The sequence below is a fragment of the Mytilus edulis genome, chromosome 10, assembly GCF_963676685.1.
Source record: "Mytilus edulis chromosome 10, xbMytEdul2.2, whole genome shotgun sequence".
Taxonomy (NCBI): Eukaryota; Metazoa; Mollusca; class Bivalvia; order Mytilida; family Mytilidae; genus Mytilus; species Mytilus edulis.
This window is the reverse complement of record NC_092353.1, coordinates 70,427,396-70,445,498: the sequence shown is the minus strand read 5'-3', so window position 1 is coordinate 70,445,498 and position 18,103 is coordinate 70,427,396. Positions and strand designations below refer to the sequence as shown.

Sequence of the window (18,103 nt, the reverse complement as noted above, 5' to 3'; positions counted from 1 at the left end):
TTTGTCTTTTAGTTTTGGAATGGGGAATACTTCATCTGTAAAATGTAGAAAAGTCAAATCTTATAAAACTATTGCAAGATGAAAGAGTCTTAGATTAAATTAACTCTAAAAGATCTGTACATTTTTCAGCTCACCTGGCCCGAAGTGCCAAGTGAGCTTTTCTCATCACTTGGCGTCCGTCGTCCGTAGTCCGTCGTCGTCGTTAACTTTTTACATTTTGAACTTCTTCTAGAGAACCACTGAATGGAATGAAACGAAACATGGCATGAATGTTCCTTATGAGGTGCTGACCAAGTGTTGTTACTTTGTAGCCGATCCATCATCCAAGATGGCCGCCAGCGGGGGACTTAGTTTAACATAGGACCCTATGGGAAATGCATACAAATGACTTCTTTTAGAGAATCACTGAATGGTATGAAACCAAACATAGCATTCATGTTCCTTATAAAGGGCTGACCGAGTGTTGTTACTTTGTAGCCAATCCATCATCCAAGATAGCCGCCAATGGAGGACTTAGTTTAACATAGGACACGACGGGAAGGGTACAAGTTAAATCGGCACCTGGTCAAATCGGCACCTAAAGAAAAAGTCAAATCGGCACCTAATTATAGTCAAATCGGCACCCATTCAAAGTAAAATCGGCATCTGATAATAATATTGAAATAATATAAATAATTCGACGGGAAATGCATACAAATGACTTCTTCTGGAGAACCACTGAATAAAATGAAACCAAACATAGCATGAATGTTCCTTATGACGTGCTGACCAAGTGTTGTTACTTTGTAGCCGATACATCTTCCAAGATGGCCATCAGCTGGGGACAAAATAGTTTAACATATGACCCTTTTGGAAATGTATACAAATGACTTCTTTTAGAGAACCACTGAATGGAATGAAACCAAACATAGCATGAATGTTCCTTATGAGGTGCTGACCAAGTGTTGTTATTTGTAGCCGATCCGTCATCCAAGATGGCCACCAGCGGGGAACTTAGTTTAACATAGGACACGACGGGAAATGCATACAAATGACTTCTTCTGGAGAACCACTGAATAAAATGAAACCAAACATAGCATGACTGTTCCTTATGACGTGCTTACCAAGTGTTGTTACTTTGTAGCCGATACATCTTTCAAGATGGCCATTAGCTGGGGACAAAATAGTTTAACATATGACCCTTTGGGAAATGTATACAAATGACTTCTTTTAGAGAACCACTGAATGGAATGAAACCAAACATAGCATGAATGTTCCTTATGAGGTGCTGACCAAGTGTTGTTATTTTGTAGCCGATCCATCATCCAAGATGGCCGCCAGCGGGGGACTTAGTTTAACATAGGACCCTATGGGAAATGCACACAAATGACTTCTTTTAGAGAACCACTAAATAGAATGATTCCAAACATGGCATGAATGTTCCTTATGAGGTGCTGACCAAGTGTTGTTACTTTGTAGCCGATCCATTATCCAAGATGGCCGCCAGCGGGGGACTTAGTTTAACATAGGACCCTATGGGAAATGCATACAAATGACTTCTTTTATAGAACCACTAAATGGAATGAAACCAAACATGGCATGCATGTTCCTTATGAGGTGCTGACCAAGTGTTGTTACTTTGTAACCGATCCGTCATCCAAGATGGCTGCAACGGGGGACTTAATTTAACATAGGACCCTATGGGAAATGCATACAATCGACTTTTTTTTAGAGAACCACTAAATGGAATGAAACCAAACATGGCATGAATGTTCCTTATGAGGTGCTGACCAAGTGTTGTTACTTTGTAGCCGATCCATCGTCCAAGATGGCCACCAGCGGGGGACTTAGTTTAACAAAGGACCCTATGGGAAATGCATACAAATGACTTCTCTTAGAGAACCACTAAATGGAATGAAACCAAACATGGCATGAATGTTCCTTATGAGGTGCTGACCAGGTGTTGTTACTTTGTAACCGATCCGTCATCCAAGATGGCTGCAACGGGGGACTTAATTTAACATAGGACCCTATGGGAAATGCATACAATCGACTTTTTTTAGCGAACCACTGAATGGAATGAAACCAGACATGGCATGAATGTTCCTTATGAGGTGATGACCAAGTGTTGTTACTTTGTAGCCGATCCATCATCCAAGATGGCCACCAGCGGGGGACTTAGTTTAACATAGGACCCTATGGGAAATGCATACACATGACTTCTCTTAGAGAACCTCTGAATGGAATGAAACCAAATATGGGATGAATGTTCCTTATGAGGTGCTGACCAAGTGTCATTTGTAGCCGATCCATCATCCAAGATGGCCGCCAGCGGGGGACTTAGTTTAACATAGGACCCTATGGGAAATGCATACAAATGACTTCTTTTAGAGAACCACTTAATGAAATGAATCCAAACATGGCATGGATGTTCCTTATGAGGTCCTGACCAAGTGTTGTTAATTTGTAGCCGATCCATCATCCAAGATGGCCGCCAGCGGGGGACTTAGTTTAACATAGGACCCTGTGGGAAATATATACAAATGTCTTCTTTTAGAGAACCACTAAATGGAATGAAACCAAACATGGCATGAATGTTCCTTATGAAGTGCTGACCAAGTGTTGTTACTTTGTAGCCGATCCAACATCCAAGATGGCCGCCAGCAGGGGGACTTAGTTTAACATAGGACCCTACGGGAAATGCATACAAATGACTTCTTTTAGAGAACCACTGAATGGAATAAAACAAAACATAGCATGAATGTCTCTTATGAAGTGCTGACCAAGTGTTGTTACTTTGTAGCCGATCCATCATCCAAGATGGCCGCCAGCGGGGGACTTAGTTTAACATAGGACCCTATGGGAAATGCATACAAATGTCTTCTTTTAGAGAACCACTGAATGGAATGAAACCAAACATAGAATGAATGTTCCTAATGAGATACTGAGCAAGTGTTGTTACTTTGTCGCCATTCCAACGTCCAAGATGGCCGCCAGTGGGGGACTGAGTTTAACATAGGACCCTATAGGAAATACATACAAGTTTCTTCTTATAGAGAACTACTGAATGGAATGAAACCAAACATAGCATAAATGTTCCTTATGAGATGCTGACCAAGTGTTGTTACTTTGTAGCCGATCCATCATCCAAGATGGCCGCCAGTGGGGGACTTAGTTTAACATAGGCCCCTGTGGGAAATACATACAAATGTCGTCTTTTAGTGAACCACTGAATGGAATGAAACCAAACATAGCATGAATGTTCCTTATGAGATGCTGACCAAGTGTTGTTACTTTGTTGTCATTGCAACATCCAAGATGGCCGCCAGTGAGGGGACTTAGTTTAACATAGGACACTATGGGAAATGCATACAAAAGTCTTCTTCTAAAGAACCACTGAATTGAATGAAATCAAACATAGCATGAAGGTTCCTTTCCTTATGAGGTGCTGGCCAAGTGTTGTTACTTTTAGCCAAATTTTATATTTTTAATATGATTTCAAAAACCCAAGTAGAATCAGGTGAGCGATACAGGCTCTTGAGAGCCTCTAGTTAGGATTCTTATAGCTATCCAATTCAATTTTTAAACATTTACAAACTTTTCGGAGAGATTTTTTCAACCCAAAATAGGTTAACAGATGTAATGATATGCATTTGAATAAGGTCGATTTGCCTCGGTTCAAATCATATGCCAAATATGGGAAACTGAGCACAACTTCAAACATAAGGAAGCTGCATTTAAAGCTGGGGTCACACATTCACGATTTTTACTGCCGTGTTTGACAGGACATTCCCGATTAAAATTTGTCTAAAGTCTGATCAAGATCCTGTGAATCATGGATGGAAATTCAAACTTTAATTGAAATTTGTAAAACAAATAATTTAATCACGACAACAATCAGATATTGTTCAGGAAGCGTCGATATTCAACCGTTTTCCAAGCGAATTTATCCCGATAATCCAGTTCTCAGTCCGCTTCTAATCCAATTTGTATATTTCGCCTGCTAAAATTCGACCGAGTCTGACACGACTTCGTCCCGAATCTACCGAATGTAATCCGACAGATATCAGACAGTGACCAGACAGTTAACCGACGCTGACGGAAGTCATCCGTTCGAAAACTGTCGGCAAACTCGGGATGATCAGGTACTGTCGGAACGTAATCCTATGACGGTCCGCTCTATCGCATTGCAAACGGCTTTGTCTGGTCTAAGTCGTATTGTATTCTGTAATTGTCGGGACTCTGACGTGAGTATCATTGACGAATTTCGTATTAATAACGGGACTGTTCCGGAACGGTTTCGGCAAAAACGGTTCACATTCGACAAGATCTGGATGCAATCTGGACTCAATCGGCAGAAAAACAGCAATGAACAATTTCTCCAGATCATTCCCGTTCCACAGGACACCGTCAAGAATACACAGAACATTGTTAGGATTTTGTTCCGATACAGCAGAATCTGTCACGATATAGGTACGATTGTAATCCGACTAGATAAAATCGGATGAGTATCCCCGAATGTTACGGGACGCACCTAACTGTCGGGGTGCTTCGCCGAACTATTCGGACCCTTCCCGACCCGTAGGAATATGTTACGAACTTAAACGACTGCGTTCAGAAAATGATAGGACATTTTAGATAAATGAGGATAGTAATCCGACTTTTTCACTTTTCGTGTCGTATCGCTGTCTGCATGATCTCAAACGGGAGCAAAAATCGGCAATGTGTGAACCCCGCATTAGACGGGAAGGGATTGAGAAATAGCTTAAACTCCTAGACCCAACAAACGCAAACTGTCCAGATGAACTACTAAGAAGCACACTGCGAAATAACACCGTTCTTCACAAAAACATATAAACAGTCTTCTTCGTTTTGTACATAAATTATGCCGTTAGTTTCACCGTTTGATTCGTTCATTTTTGTACATAATTAGGCCGTTAATTTTCGTGTTTGAATTGTTTTACATTTGTCTTTTCATAGCCTTTCATAGCTTACTATGCGTTATGGGTTTTGCTCTTTACTGATGGCCGTACGGTGACCTATAGTTGTAAATTTCTGTGTCGATTGGTTTCTTGTATCGCATTGGCAATCGGACCACATTTTCTTTTTCATATTATGACAGTTGAGAAATTCCTGAAGATTTGCGACAAGCAAAATCACAGCCAACCTTATCGCAAGGTTGCAGCAAACTTCCTCTTTTACTTTTCATAAGTGTTTTTATATTAAAGACCAAAAACTACCTGAAAATAGTTAACACAGCAAACAGATTATAACTTGTAATTGATTTCAGGAGCCAGTTGAATATACTATAGAAAGCTGATAAACGGTAAAAATAATATTAGGTGTCAGTTGAATGCAAGTAACAGCAACATTATCAGAGACCAAAATATTTGCAGACGCGACAGCCTCTTCTATAGAACCATAAGCAACCAAATACAAATTGACCTACTGCAGAAAGACATAACGTCATTAGAGGACTGGGAAAATAATTGACAACTAATGGTCTTCAATGCGAAAAAAATGATACCAACTAATTACAAGCTACGAGGACACACACTAGACATCATTTAAGCCAGCAAATACCTAGGAGTAACAATAAGCGATAACCATGATAACCTAACCTGGGACAGACATTGGGTAAAGGCAACAAAACACTAGGATTCATAAGAAGGAACCTAAATGACTGTACTAAAACGGTAAAAGATGCAGCATATTCAACAATAGAAAGACCTTCAGTTGAGTATGCATGCACAGAAAACAAAACAGACTAAAATAAAGGTTATTGAACAAGTGCAGAAAAAAGCAGCCCGATTTGTTAACAAGAACTTTACAGACAGTACACCTGGCTCAGTCACGGTGTAAAAAACATGGTAAAATCATTAAAATGGGAAAGCCTTGCAGACCGCAGGAAGCAAAATATGTCAGTAACTATGCATGCCTTTAAAATACAACACGATCTATTAATAAATATAGATCGGCACTAACATCTGACGCCAAACGATAGTCGGATCAAGAAAGGTCACAACACGCGCCTTCGGCCAATCCTTTTGAACATTTAGTGTGACCCGCCATGAACATGATGAATAACCTTTAATAGTAGACTCTTCCGTAAAAACATCAAGCAATTGCTTGCAACAGCAAAAAATATCACATATTTACATATTTACATCAAGGCAATTTTTAAACAACAATCATAATTTTCTAACTAGTCAACTGGAACTTGATTTTAAATTGGGTGTGAACGTGCGAGGTGCAAACATGTAGGGTGCGAAAGTGTATTGGGCGCGAACGCACCTGATACCCTTACATCTTCGTTCCAAGGACCAATTGCCAACATCAGCAAGATCAGCAGACACAGTTGAGGGATTCAGAGCTGCCATAAAGGCACGCTCTTCTAAAATCAAGACAGTAACATCCTGTACATAGTTTTAACTGCATATATAGAGAATGTTTAAAATGTAAATAGTGGCAAGAGAAAACTGTCTGTGTTGTCCGACACTGTGCAAAGTTTTCGCGGGACCTTATAAATACATTCAGTTATTGTATCCGTTTCCTTACCTGGAAGAAGAAGAAGTAACTAAATTACAATTTTCTTGCATATACTTGACTAAGTGCCGATTTTACCAGGTGCCGATTTGACCCGATTTGTGCTCCGTATTTATGGAGGTGTTCCTTGATTGGGAGAAACTCGTATACTGATTTCATGTTTCATTCCCCTTTACTTAATTTCCCCTTTTGAATTTGCCACACACACATGTATACAAGAAAACGGCGTTACAATGAATCTGACGAAGACTCTTACTGTGAACTCAATTCGAGTGGATCAAGCAGTAAATCCCAGGAGATGACAACAATCCCTCGTGACACAAATGAATGGAAACCGTATATACTGGACAGGCTTCACCTAAGTTGGGATGGTGCGCCAAAAAATCATAAAGAGTTGCTGAACATTTGTGCAGATGTTCCACCTCTTAATGTAGCATCAAAACAAGCAGCTGATTATATATCTGAAAAAATAAACATTGACTTCCCTTTTGAACATTTAAAAGTAATGTCACATGCAGATCTTGATTCAATTGGACAGGAACTAGGTGATATTAAAAGTCATCTTCAAGAACTTGCAACAGCAGGGACTTATTCGTAAGTGTATTTCTAAGTGGCTAAGTATACAACAAACAATGACATGTGCACTGCAATGTATTGAAAATAAGAATGACAGTGTCCATGGTGTCATTGGTTTGTTTTCTTATTTTGTCTTGATGCTTGAAATAAATGTGAAATGAGTTTAAATTGTATACATATAAAAAAGAAGATGTGGTATGAATGCCAATGAGACAACTCTCCACAAGAGACCAAATGACACAGAAATTAACAACTATATGTTACTGTATGGCCTGAGAGTACTAACTAGTTACTGACAGCTAGTTCAAAGCCACTAACAACTACTAAAAAAACTAAGTCATGCATCTAAGACTACATTATCAATTAGTAAACATCCAACATCCAATGGATTTAGTTTAAAGACTAAATAAACAGTCAAAAGCATGATCTTGTGCAATGCCAAGGTACAGGTATCAGAAGATTGCATGTACAATGTAGATCAATGAATTAGTGTATATATGTATATATATATATATATATATGCATGTTGCAAAACATGAGCCAAATATCAAATACATTAATTATCTGTGGCAGATTACATGACATTTTTAAGTTAAGTGTATTTCTGGGATACAAAAATTGTGACTGATCATGTATTTTTTCTTTATATTCCAAATATGTTACCATGGTTACTAACATGAATCGATGATTAAGAAATATTGAAATAAAATTAATTTTATTTTCAGGCAGTTAAAAATGAATGTTCATATTCATGGACAAGGTTTTGTGGAAGCTGTAAAGAAACTAATCTATTTTGTAAGTGTGGAAGAAGCTTCATATGAATCACTGTTTGTTCCAGTGTTGAGAGAATTTTGCAAAGCTTGCAGTTTCTTAGGATGGTATGTTTTATGTTAAGTTCGATATATAATATATATATATATATACTCGTTTATATTTTTTCGTTTGGGCTTGTATCATATTTTCCCTCTGGTTTATATGATCCGTTCATCCTATATTGACTCTTAAAATTCAAGAGTCTATCTAAATATGAGGGTACATTTTATAGGGCCTTCCATAGACCGTTTCGATCCCTAACATCACTGAAGAGACATTTATTGTTGAAATCCGGATCTGGTGTACAAAAAAAATATTGACACCTTATGTTTGTGGCATAACATCGTGACCACAAGTTAATTATTTTCTGTTTAGTATTAAATTTATATTAAGATCCATTGTGTTACATCTTGTGATCTATTTTTTTTGGCAATCGCCAATAGCAGTCAGTAGGGTTAAAGAACATCAGTTGTTCGACCTGTTAGTCAAATGCGTTTTGTTTAAATATATGTTGTTTTTTATTTGGTCGGGTTGTTGTCTCTTTGACACATTCCCCATGTCCATTCTCAATTTTATTTTCCACTTTTTTGGTCTTTTGGAAAATGTTGTTTGTGCTGTATTTAGACCCTTCTACAACGAAATTTGTTTTACATGCACACGTATACAAATTACGTTTATCCAACTCAATCATAGGTTTGAACGTAGTTTTCAATACATACAATGTATATACATAAATACTAAAATAGCATCATTCAAAACATTCTTTAAAAAAATTGGTGTACTCTAAGGATTTGACATTTGCTAATTACATGTATCATAATCATTTAAACAGTCAGGGGACTTACTTAAATGAGTGATTTTCTAAATCACTGATTCAAGTAACATTATTTCCATAAAGGTTGAAAGTAAGAGTTGTCTTTCTTTAATAATCACCTGTTTAAGTAGTACAAAATAATCACTAGAAGAAGTAATTTAATTTTACTGTAGCTTTAAATATAGAATACTAATGATCCAGGGACTAATTATGTTTCTAAACTTATCAGAACCAACATCTGTGTTGTCTAGGATGACCAGGTCATTTCAGGTGATGACCTTGTACTAAATCTAGGATAATGACATAAAAATCACTTGTTTAAGTATCATACCTCAATTTCCTTCCCAAAAATCACTTCTTTAAGTATCATTATTTTAATAACCCCCACTAATTTCAACACCCCCGAACAGTGAAATTTTTATCACGAACAGTAGAATCTTATTACATAATCTGAAAGATGAAACCTTGAACTTTACAGGAAAATACTCCCACTGCTGGGAAAAATCTGTTAAGAAAGTATCAGTTCATTGTGTGAAGCCATTATTATAGCATTTTTTCAACTAAAATAGAATTTGCAGCTAAATGATAGCATCAAAGGCATAAACCTTGATACTTAAAAGAAGCAAAAAAATCATTTTTTTCAATTTTACTAATGAAAAAATATTTTATAAACCTATGTGCTTAAAATTTTGGTAAAACTACAAAATCACAATTTGTGACCAAACTTAGAATTTACTACTCAAATAAAATCACTTATTTCAGTATTAGTCCCCTGACTGTTAAAGATTATTAATAACTTTCACTGAAAATTTATTTCTTATCAATCAATTGAGAATTTTAGGTGTTCATTTTGATTATGATAAAGATAATTATGATGTACATTTTTTTTGTCAACTTAAACTGTATAGCATACATTGTACATTATATATATACATAGTAACAAACGTCACCATGGTCACCATAGTGACTTTTTGGGTAACAGATTTTCACATGACATTAATTAGCATGTTCAGTTATTTATCTCCATTTGATATTTTCAGTGATGTTTAAAAAAAAAAACCCAGCTTAATGGTAAAGTTTGTGTTATTAATTATGTTTGCTGATTTTTTTTTTGTCAGATTCAACAGGTTTTCCAGCTGTCATTCAGTACATTAAAAAAATTGATGGGGAAAGAATAATATAACTTTGGTTAAGGCAGGGGTGTCAAGTCTCATGCATGTTCATGCTTTTTTAGTGGCATTTTCCTTTTATCTATTTGTTTTCTTTTTCATCTTTTCAATTTTGGCCAAATCTCACACATTTGCTTCATGAAAAGTTGGCAGAACTCAGTTCAGCATTGAGATGGAATCATGAAATATCTGGTATGGGATGATGAAAGCAAATAAATACAATTTAACTTCAAAATCTTTTAAAATATCTTGTACATGGTAATAAAAATCAGAAAAAAAGATACTTGTACAGTAAGTTTTTTGTTGGTCAAAATGGTTCAACTAATACTTAATGGTACTGTGCACCAAGATTAACAGAAATTACAGTACTTTTAAAAAAACTCAAAAGGTGACACACAAGCTAAGTAATGGGAATCAACTAAGAACTTAAAGAAGAAATCTGCCTTTTGTAGTTTTGTGAAAACAGCAATTTACTGATTTTTATACGACCGCAAAATTTGAAAAATTTTTCGTCGTATATTGCTATCACGTTGTCGTCGTCGGCGTTGTCGTCGTCCGAATACTTTTAGTTTTCGCACTCTAACTTTAGTAAAAGTGAATAGAAATCTATGAAATTTTAACACAAGGTTTATGACCACAAAAGGAAGGTTGGGATTGATTTTTGGAGTTTTAGTCCCAACATTTTAGGAATTAGGGGCCAAAAAGGGCCCAAATAAGCATTTTTTTGGTTTTCGCACTATAACTTTAGTTTAAGTAAATAGAAATCAATGAAATTTAAACACTATGTTTATGACCACAAAAGGAAGGTTGGTATTGATTTTGGGAGTTGAGGTCCCAACAGTTTAGGAATTAGGGGCCAAAAAGGGACCCAAATAAGCATTTTTCTTGGTTTAGCACCATAACTTTAGTATAAGAAAATAGAAATCTATGAAATTTAAACACAAGGTTTATGACCATAAAAGGAAGGTTGGTATTGATTTTGGGAGTTTTGGTCCCAACAGTTTAGGAATAAAGGGCCCAAAGGGTCCAGATTTAAACTTTGTTTGATTTTATCAAAAATTGAATAATTGGGGGTTCTTTGATATGCAGAATCTAACTGTGTATGTAGATTCTTAATTTTTGGTCCCGTTTTCAAATTGGTCTACATTAAGGTCCAAAGGGTCCAAAATTAAACTTAGTTTGATTTTAACAAAAATTGAATCCTTGGGGTTCTTTGATATGCTGAATCTAAAAATGTACTTAGATTTTTTATTATTGGCCCAGTTTTCAAGTTGGTCCAAATCAGGGTCCAAAATTAAACATTGTTTGATTTCATCAAAAATTGAATAATTGGGGTTCTTTGATATGCCAAATCTAACTGTGTATGAAGATTCTTAATTTTTCTTAAAATGGTTTACATTAACGTCCAGAGGGTCCAAAATTAAACTAAGTTTGATTTTAACAAAAATTGAATTCTTGGGCCTCTTTGATATGCTGAATCTAAACATGTACTTAGATTTTTGATTATGGGCCCAGTTTTCAAGTTGGTCCAAATCGGGATCCAAAATTATTATATTAAGTATTGTGCAATAGCAATAAATTTTCAATTGCACAGTATTCAGCAATAGCAAGAAATCTTCAATTGCACAGTATTGTGCAATAGCAAGAAATCTTCAATTGCACAGTATTGTGCAATAGCAAATATTTTCAATTGCACAGTATTCCACAATAGCAAGAAATATCTAATTGCACAATATTGTGCAATAGCAAGAAATTCCAATTGAATTTCAATTGGAGTTATCTTTCTTTGTCCAGAATAGTAGTTGAATCAACTTAAATCATTGTTTTATACAATATACAATGTATATTCACTTTTACTACCAACTGATAGATTAAAACAATCTTTACCATTCAGTGATAACAAGCACTTTTTTTACATTTTAATATTTTATGATGTATTTAAATGAGTAGTTATTGTTGCAAACTTCATTAGAAATTTGAATTGAGATCAGTTTTGAAATAAGGGAAAGGATGTGAAAAAAAAATTGGAGGGTCAATTTTTTTCATTTCAGATTTCATAAATAAAAAGAAAATTTCTTCAAACATTTTTTTGAGAGGATTAATATTCAACAGCATAGTGAATTGCTCAAAGGCAAACATTTTTTTTTAAGTTCATTAGACCACATTCATTCTGTGTCAGAAACCTATGCTGTGTCAACTATTTAATCACAATCCAAATTTAGAGCTGAATCCAGCTTGAATGTTGTGTCCATACTTGCCCCAACCGTTCAGGGTTCAACCTCTGCGGTCGTATAAAGCTGCGCCCTGCGGAGCATCTGGTTCTAAGATACTGATCATAATATTGAACCATATTGACAGACAATTTTACTTTTTCAATATTTGTCCTTAAAATTTAATAAATTAGATTATCTATTGACCTCACATATTTTGTATAAATTTCAGTGATGGTATTAAAAAAGATCTAATAATAGAGGGATGTCCTGTTGCTGCATTTCCCGATTTAGAATTCCAAGCAATAAAAATACCATTTGGTTCTTTACAGGGCTATGCTACTGTTTCTACTGCAGAGGTAGGTTTCATATCTCATATTTTGAACATTGGTGTTCCTGTAAATACTTGAATTTCGGACTTTTATTATTGGGGTCACATTTAATTTTCTTTGCTTGATCACCATTCTATCTGTATATATGTCCATAATCTATCCCAGGGAGAGAGGGAGAAGTACTATGTAATATTTGGTAGGGATGAGTCGCTTTAATTGGTCACTATTTTCAACTACATGATATATGGTAATAGAAATCTTAAGCAAGGATATAGGGTATACATCCATGACACAAAATCAATACATGCACAGCAAAAAAAACAACATGAAAAGCAAAGAAACAGTGCTTTTATTTCTGTTCATCATCTCAGAGTCAATGTTAGGCCTTCAATACCGAGCAAAAAACTCTTGCCTCACTGCAAGTTTACAATTTCCCTAGCATTTGTAAAAAAAAAATATTGAAATTAACACAAGCTCTTTGATTTTTTGACAGAGAAAGTGAAAAATATAAAGAATGAAATCTAAATATAATATGATCATGATGATATATACTACATGTATTTTGGATAGTTGGAAGAATGTGATGATTCAAGGGATGATGTACACACAAGACCAAACACAAGACTTAGCCCAGAACAAGTAGAGTCTGTTGGTTCGAAGTTTCTTCCTTGGGATATAAAAGGAGCAGCTAAGCATGCAGGTCAGCTGTTGCTGGAAGTTAAAAGATCGGCTTTCAAGCCATGCAGTTTTGGAATGATATTAATTGGATCAAAGGTATGAACGCATGTATTGATCTTGTACACTTATACATGTACTTACTTGAAATTAATGGGTCATTTAACACATCAAGGAGTTGATTCTTAAAAAATCAGCTAAATGTTGTTATCACATACTATTAGTGTTCTTAATGATCAAAATAAATGTTTTTCAAACTGCTATGTATTTAAGGTGATACCAGACACCTTTACTAAACTAAATTTGACTCATTTAATTTCAATAAAATTTGGACAAAATATTTACAATGACCCTTTGACAAAATTATAAAAAATACAACCAGATGCTCCACAGGGCACAGCTTTATACGACCGCAGAGGTTGAACCCGGAACGGTTGGGGCAAGTATGGACACAACATTCAAGCTGGATTCAGCTCTAAATTTGGATTGTGATTAAATAGTTGACACAGCATAGGTTTCTGACACAGAATGAATGTGGTCTAATAAACTTAAAATTTGTTTTTTGCCTTTGAGCAATTCACTATGCTGTTGAATATTAATCCTCTCAAAAAAATGTTTGAGAAATTTTCTTTTTATTTATGAAATCTGAAATGAGAAAAATTGAACCCCCCCCCCCAATTTTTTTTTCACATCCCCCTTTCCCTTATTCCAAAACTGATCTCAATTCAAATTTCTAATGGAGTTTGCAACAATAACTACTCATTTAAATACATCATAAAATATTAAATGTAAAAAAAGTGCTTGTTATCACTGAATGGTAAAAATTGTTTTAATATATCAGTTGGCAGTAAAAGTGAATATACATTGTATATTGTATAAAACAATGATTTAAGTTGATTCAACTACTATTCAAAGAAAGATAACTCCAATTGAAAATTTCTTGCTATTGTGCAATTAGATATTTCTTGCTATTGCGCAATACTGTGCAATTGAAAATACTTGCTATTGCACAATACTGTGCAATTGAAGATTTCTTGCTATTGTGCAATACTGTGCAATTGAAAATTTCTTGCTATTGCACAATACTGTGCAATTGAAGATTTCTTGCTATTGCTGAATACTGTGCAATTGAAAATTTCTTGCTATTGCACAATACTTAATAAAGTATAATAATTTTGGATCCTGATTTGGACCAACTTGAAAACTGGGCCCATAATCAAAAATTTAAGTACATGTTTAGATTTAGCATATCAAAGAACCCTAAGGATTCAATTTTTGTTAAAATCAAATCTAGTTAATATTGGACCCTTTGGACTTTAATGAAGACCAATTTGAAAACGGGACCAAAAATTAAGAATCTACATACACAGTTAGATTTGGCATATCAAAGAACCCCAATTATTCCATTTTTGATGAAATCAAACAAAGTTTAATTTTGGACCCCGATTTGGACCAACTTGAAAACTAGGCCAATAATCAAAAATCTAAGTACATTTTAAGATTCAGCATATCAAAGAACCCTAAGGATTCAATTTTTGTTAAAATCAAATCTAGTTAATTTTGGACCCTTTGGACTTTAATGAAGACCAATTTGAAAACGGGACCAAAAATTAAGAATCTACATACACAGTTAGATTTGGCATATCAAAGAACCCCAATTATTCAATTTTTGATGAAATCAAACAAAGTTTAATTTTGGACCCCGATTTGGACCAACTTGAAAACTAGGCCAATAATCAAAAATCTAAGTACATTTTAAGATTCAGCATATCAAAGAACCCCAAGGATTCAATTTTTGTTAAAATAAAACTAAGTTTAATTTTGGACCCTTTGGACCTTAATGTAGACCAATTTGAAAACGGGACCAAAATTAAGAATCTACATACACAGTTAGAATCGGCATATAAAAGAACCCCAATTATTCAATTTTTGATGAAATCAAACAAAGTTTAATTTTGGACCCTTTGGGCCCCTTATTCCTAAACTGTTGGGACCAAAACTTCCAAAATCAATCCCAACCTTCCTTTTGTGGTCATAAACCTTGTGTTTAAATTTCATAGATTTCTATTTACTTAAACTAAAGTTATAGTGCGAAAACCAAAAGTCTTCGGACTACGACAATGACGATGCCAAAGTGATACCAATATACGACCAAAAAATTTTCAATTTTTGCGGTCGTATAAAGACTTGAACCACACACTCTAGTATTGGAAAAATTTCAACGGATATATAACAGATTGAAAAACACTGATTTTGTTCATTGAGAAGCTTAATATTTCCTTAACAATATTAGAACCATGAGAACATAATTTAATGTTCAGCTGATTTTTACAGAGACTAATGAGAGTTATCTCCCTGTAGTGTTGTGTGTCACCTTAAATGAATTATTCCTGTGAAAAGTGGCAAACACAATAGCCATAAAATTAAAAAGACAAAAATCAGTACACAAAACACAACATAGAAACACTAAACACTATGGAACATCAATACATCCAAAAACAAAGGGTGATATCGGGGTGATCTTGGGTATAAATTATACAATGCAGATTTAGGGATTGTTTTAAATTTTTATAAAACTAAGTAAATATTTAGCCACGGTTGACAATGTTTTCTCTGGGTAACAATCTGCTCTATCTCCCTCTTAGCTATGTGCTATTTATATATTGGTGTATGGAATGATCGTAAGGTGTAAATGTCTGTCCTGCAGGTTTTATCCAACCTTGACCTCATTTTCTCGGTTCTTTGGTCAATGTTAAGATTCTGTGTTTATAACAGGTTGTCTCTTTCAAATACTCAAAGCAGTAGGTATAATATATTTGGTGTATGGAATGATTGTAAGCCTTGTATGTCTGTGTGCAGTGTGTGGCAGGTATACTCTGACCTTAAACTCAATGTCATGGCTCAATGGTCAATGTTAAATTTTTGTGTTTTGGTTTGTTTTTCAATTACCGTAATTATAAGCAATATGTATACTTGGTGTATTGAACAATCATTAACTGACAGGACTTATTTGACCTTGATTTCATTGCTTGGCATTGATAATTAACAATGTTATGATTATGTGATACTTGTAGTAGAACTTTATCTTACATATATATGCTTGTGGATAATTAATTTCATGGTTTTGCTGAAATATGCATACAAGCCTATAGAAAATGTGCTATTCGTTGAACATTGAAATCCACGAAAATTTATATCCAACGAATAATAATGAATCCACAGTATCTTATAAAATGTTTTTATTCTGTTTTACAGATCATAATGACATGTCTTGAAGTCAGTCCATATTATTTAAATCATATAGGAGAGAGATTGAGAGAAGAGGACAAAGGAAAACTGTACTACTCAAACATGTTTGATATTTTTAAGGCTGATGATCGAAAGATTTTGGTCAACTCATTCCTCAGATTAGCACAAGCTCAGTCAGTAATGACTTAAATGATATTGATAATGAGTTTTATTGATATAAAGAAGGACATCTATTGTGTTGGCATTCTGAATAACAGAAATGGAGAATGTTGATCATAGAAATCTGTTTTTAGTTGAGAAAAAATATTATCCTTCCATGTGGTTATATGATATGAACACACATATAAGTTTTGACAAATGTTGAATTTATTTATTTGCAAAACACTCAAATAGCCTATATTGGAAACTGTTAAAACTAAATATATAACAATGAATTGGATACACTAAATATCATTGCAAAAAAAAAAAATCCAAGGGAAATTCAAAACAGAAAGTTCCTTAACGAATGGCAAATCAAAAGATCATACACATCATGCACATCATGAAAACAATATATCTTAGGGAGCTACCATTTGATTTTTATGAGGGGGCTAGGATGAAATTTGAAAAAAATAGGCAGGACAGGAGTTTTGAGTAAAAAAAAAAGCAGGATGTGACACTTGCACAAAAAAAATCAGGACGACAATTTAGGTAAAAAAAAGTCGGGATAAACTAAAAAAAAAATAGGCAGGACCGATAAGAGTGAAAAATAAAAAGGCAGGACAGCTGAGATTACAGCTAAAAAAAAAGGCAGGACAAAATTTTTCATCCTAGCCCCCCCATAAAAATCAAATGGTAGCTCCCTTACTGGTACATGCATTTCCTTATGTAGAAAATGATGGATTAAACCTGGTTTTATAGCTCTCTAAACCTCACACTTGTATGACAGTTGCATTAAATCCATTATATTGACTTCAATGTGTGAGCATTAATACAAATAAGAATAATGTTAAAATTGGGGTACAGCAGTCAATACAGTGCTGTAATCCTAATCACTTTGAAAACAAATAACTATCAACAAAGAAAATCAAAATTGATTGTCAAAAAACTATAGACAAAGCACGTACACAAACAAGAAATACAAGAATACAAATTTGACCATAGCACATTCTCATGCTTCTAAGCTTCATACAAAATGTACTTCTGTCAACACTTTTACACCCCAAATGAATTTACAAAAAAAATCTTAAAAAAAAAGAACACTATAACAAGTAATTAAGATGATAAACAAAGTCTGTACCTAGAATCTATACTTCAAATAGACAAAACAATTAGCTTGACATAATTGGCCCATTTGGGTAGGATTGCTACGGATGATTTCAACAACAAAAGTAGGCGTGTTATACACCATTGTGAAATAAATAAATTTAGGTTTACGACATAACAAGTTTAAGTGGGGTTGACAGCCAAGAAATCGCCATATAGTCCAGCCAAACTAAGTTTGAACCTCAAACTAATTGCAACAGAAAACGTTTTAGTTCTAATCTATAGCATTAAGCTCCAAATATACACAGAAAAAAGTCCCATAAAATCTAACTTGAAGAAAACTCAAATTTTGCATTTCCAATTTCTAATGGAAATAAACATTGGAAAGGGAGATAACACAGCAAAAATTTGTATTTTTTTTCTGTTTTAGGGTTGATATTCATAAAATTCATGTATAATTATTAATATGATAATTTGATGGGGTTTTAAGTTTGT

General features: G+C 34.5%; 1 protein-coding gene across 1 annotated transcript; it reads left to right on the top strand.

Annotated features, from left to right (window-relative positions):
- The first annotated feature begins 4,306 nt into the window (after positions 1–4,306).
- On the top strand, positions 4,307–16,721 carry LOC139491784 (uncharacterized). Its single transcript, XM_071279644.1, has 5 exons — positions 4,307–7,119; positions 7,827–7,979; positions 12,340–12,466; positions 13,010–13,213; positions 16,370–16,721. The coding sequence occupies exons 1-5, from the start codon at positions 6,734–6,736 to the stop codon at positions 16,550–16,552; spliced, it is 1,053 nt and encodes a 350-aa protein (XP_071135745.1). The 5' UTR covers positions 4,307–6,733; the 3' UTR covers positions 16,553–16,721.
- Positions 16,722–18,103: the final 1,382 nt, after the last annotated feature.

Coding starts and splice junctions, on each gene's coding strand:
- LOC139491784 (XM_071279644.1), top strand. CDS start 6,734: ATGTATACAAGAAAACGGCGTTACAATGAATCTGACGAAGACTCTTAC. Junction 7,980..12,339: donor GCTTGCAGTTTCTTAGGATG/GTATGTTTTATG, acceptor TATAAATTTCAG/TGATGGTATTAAAAAAGATC. Junction 13,214..16,369: donor TGATATTAATTGGATCAAAG/GTATGAACGCAT, acceptor TCTGTTTTACAG/ATCATAATGACATGTCTTGA.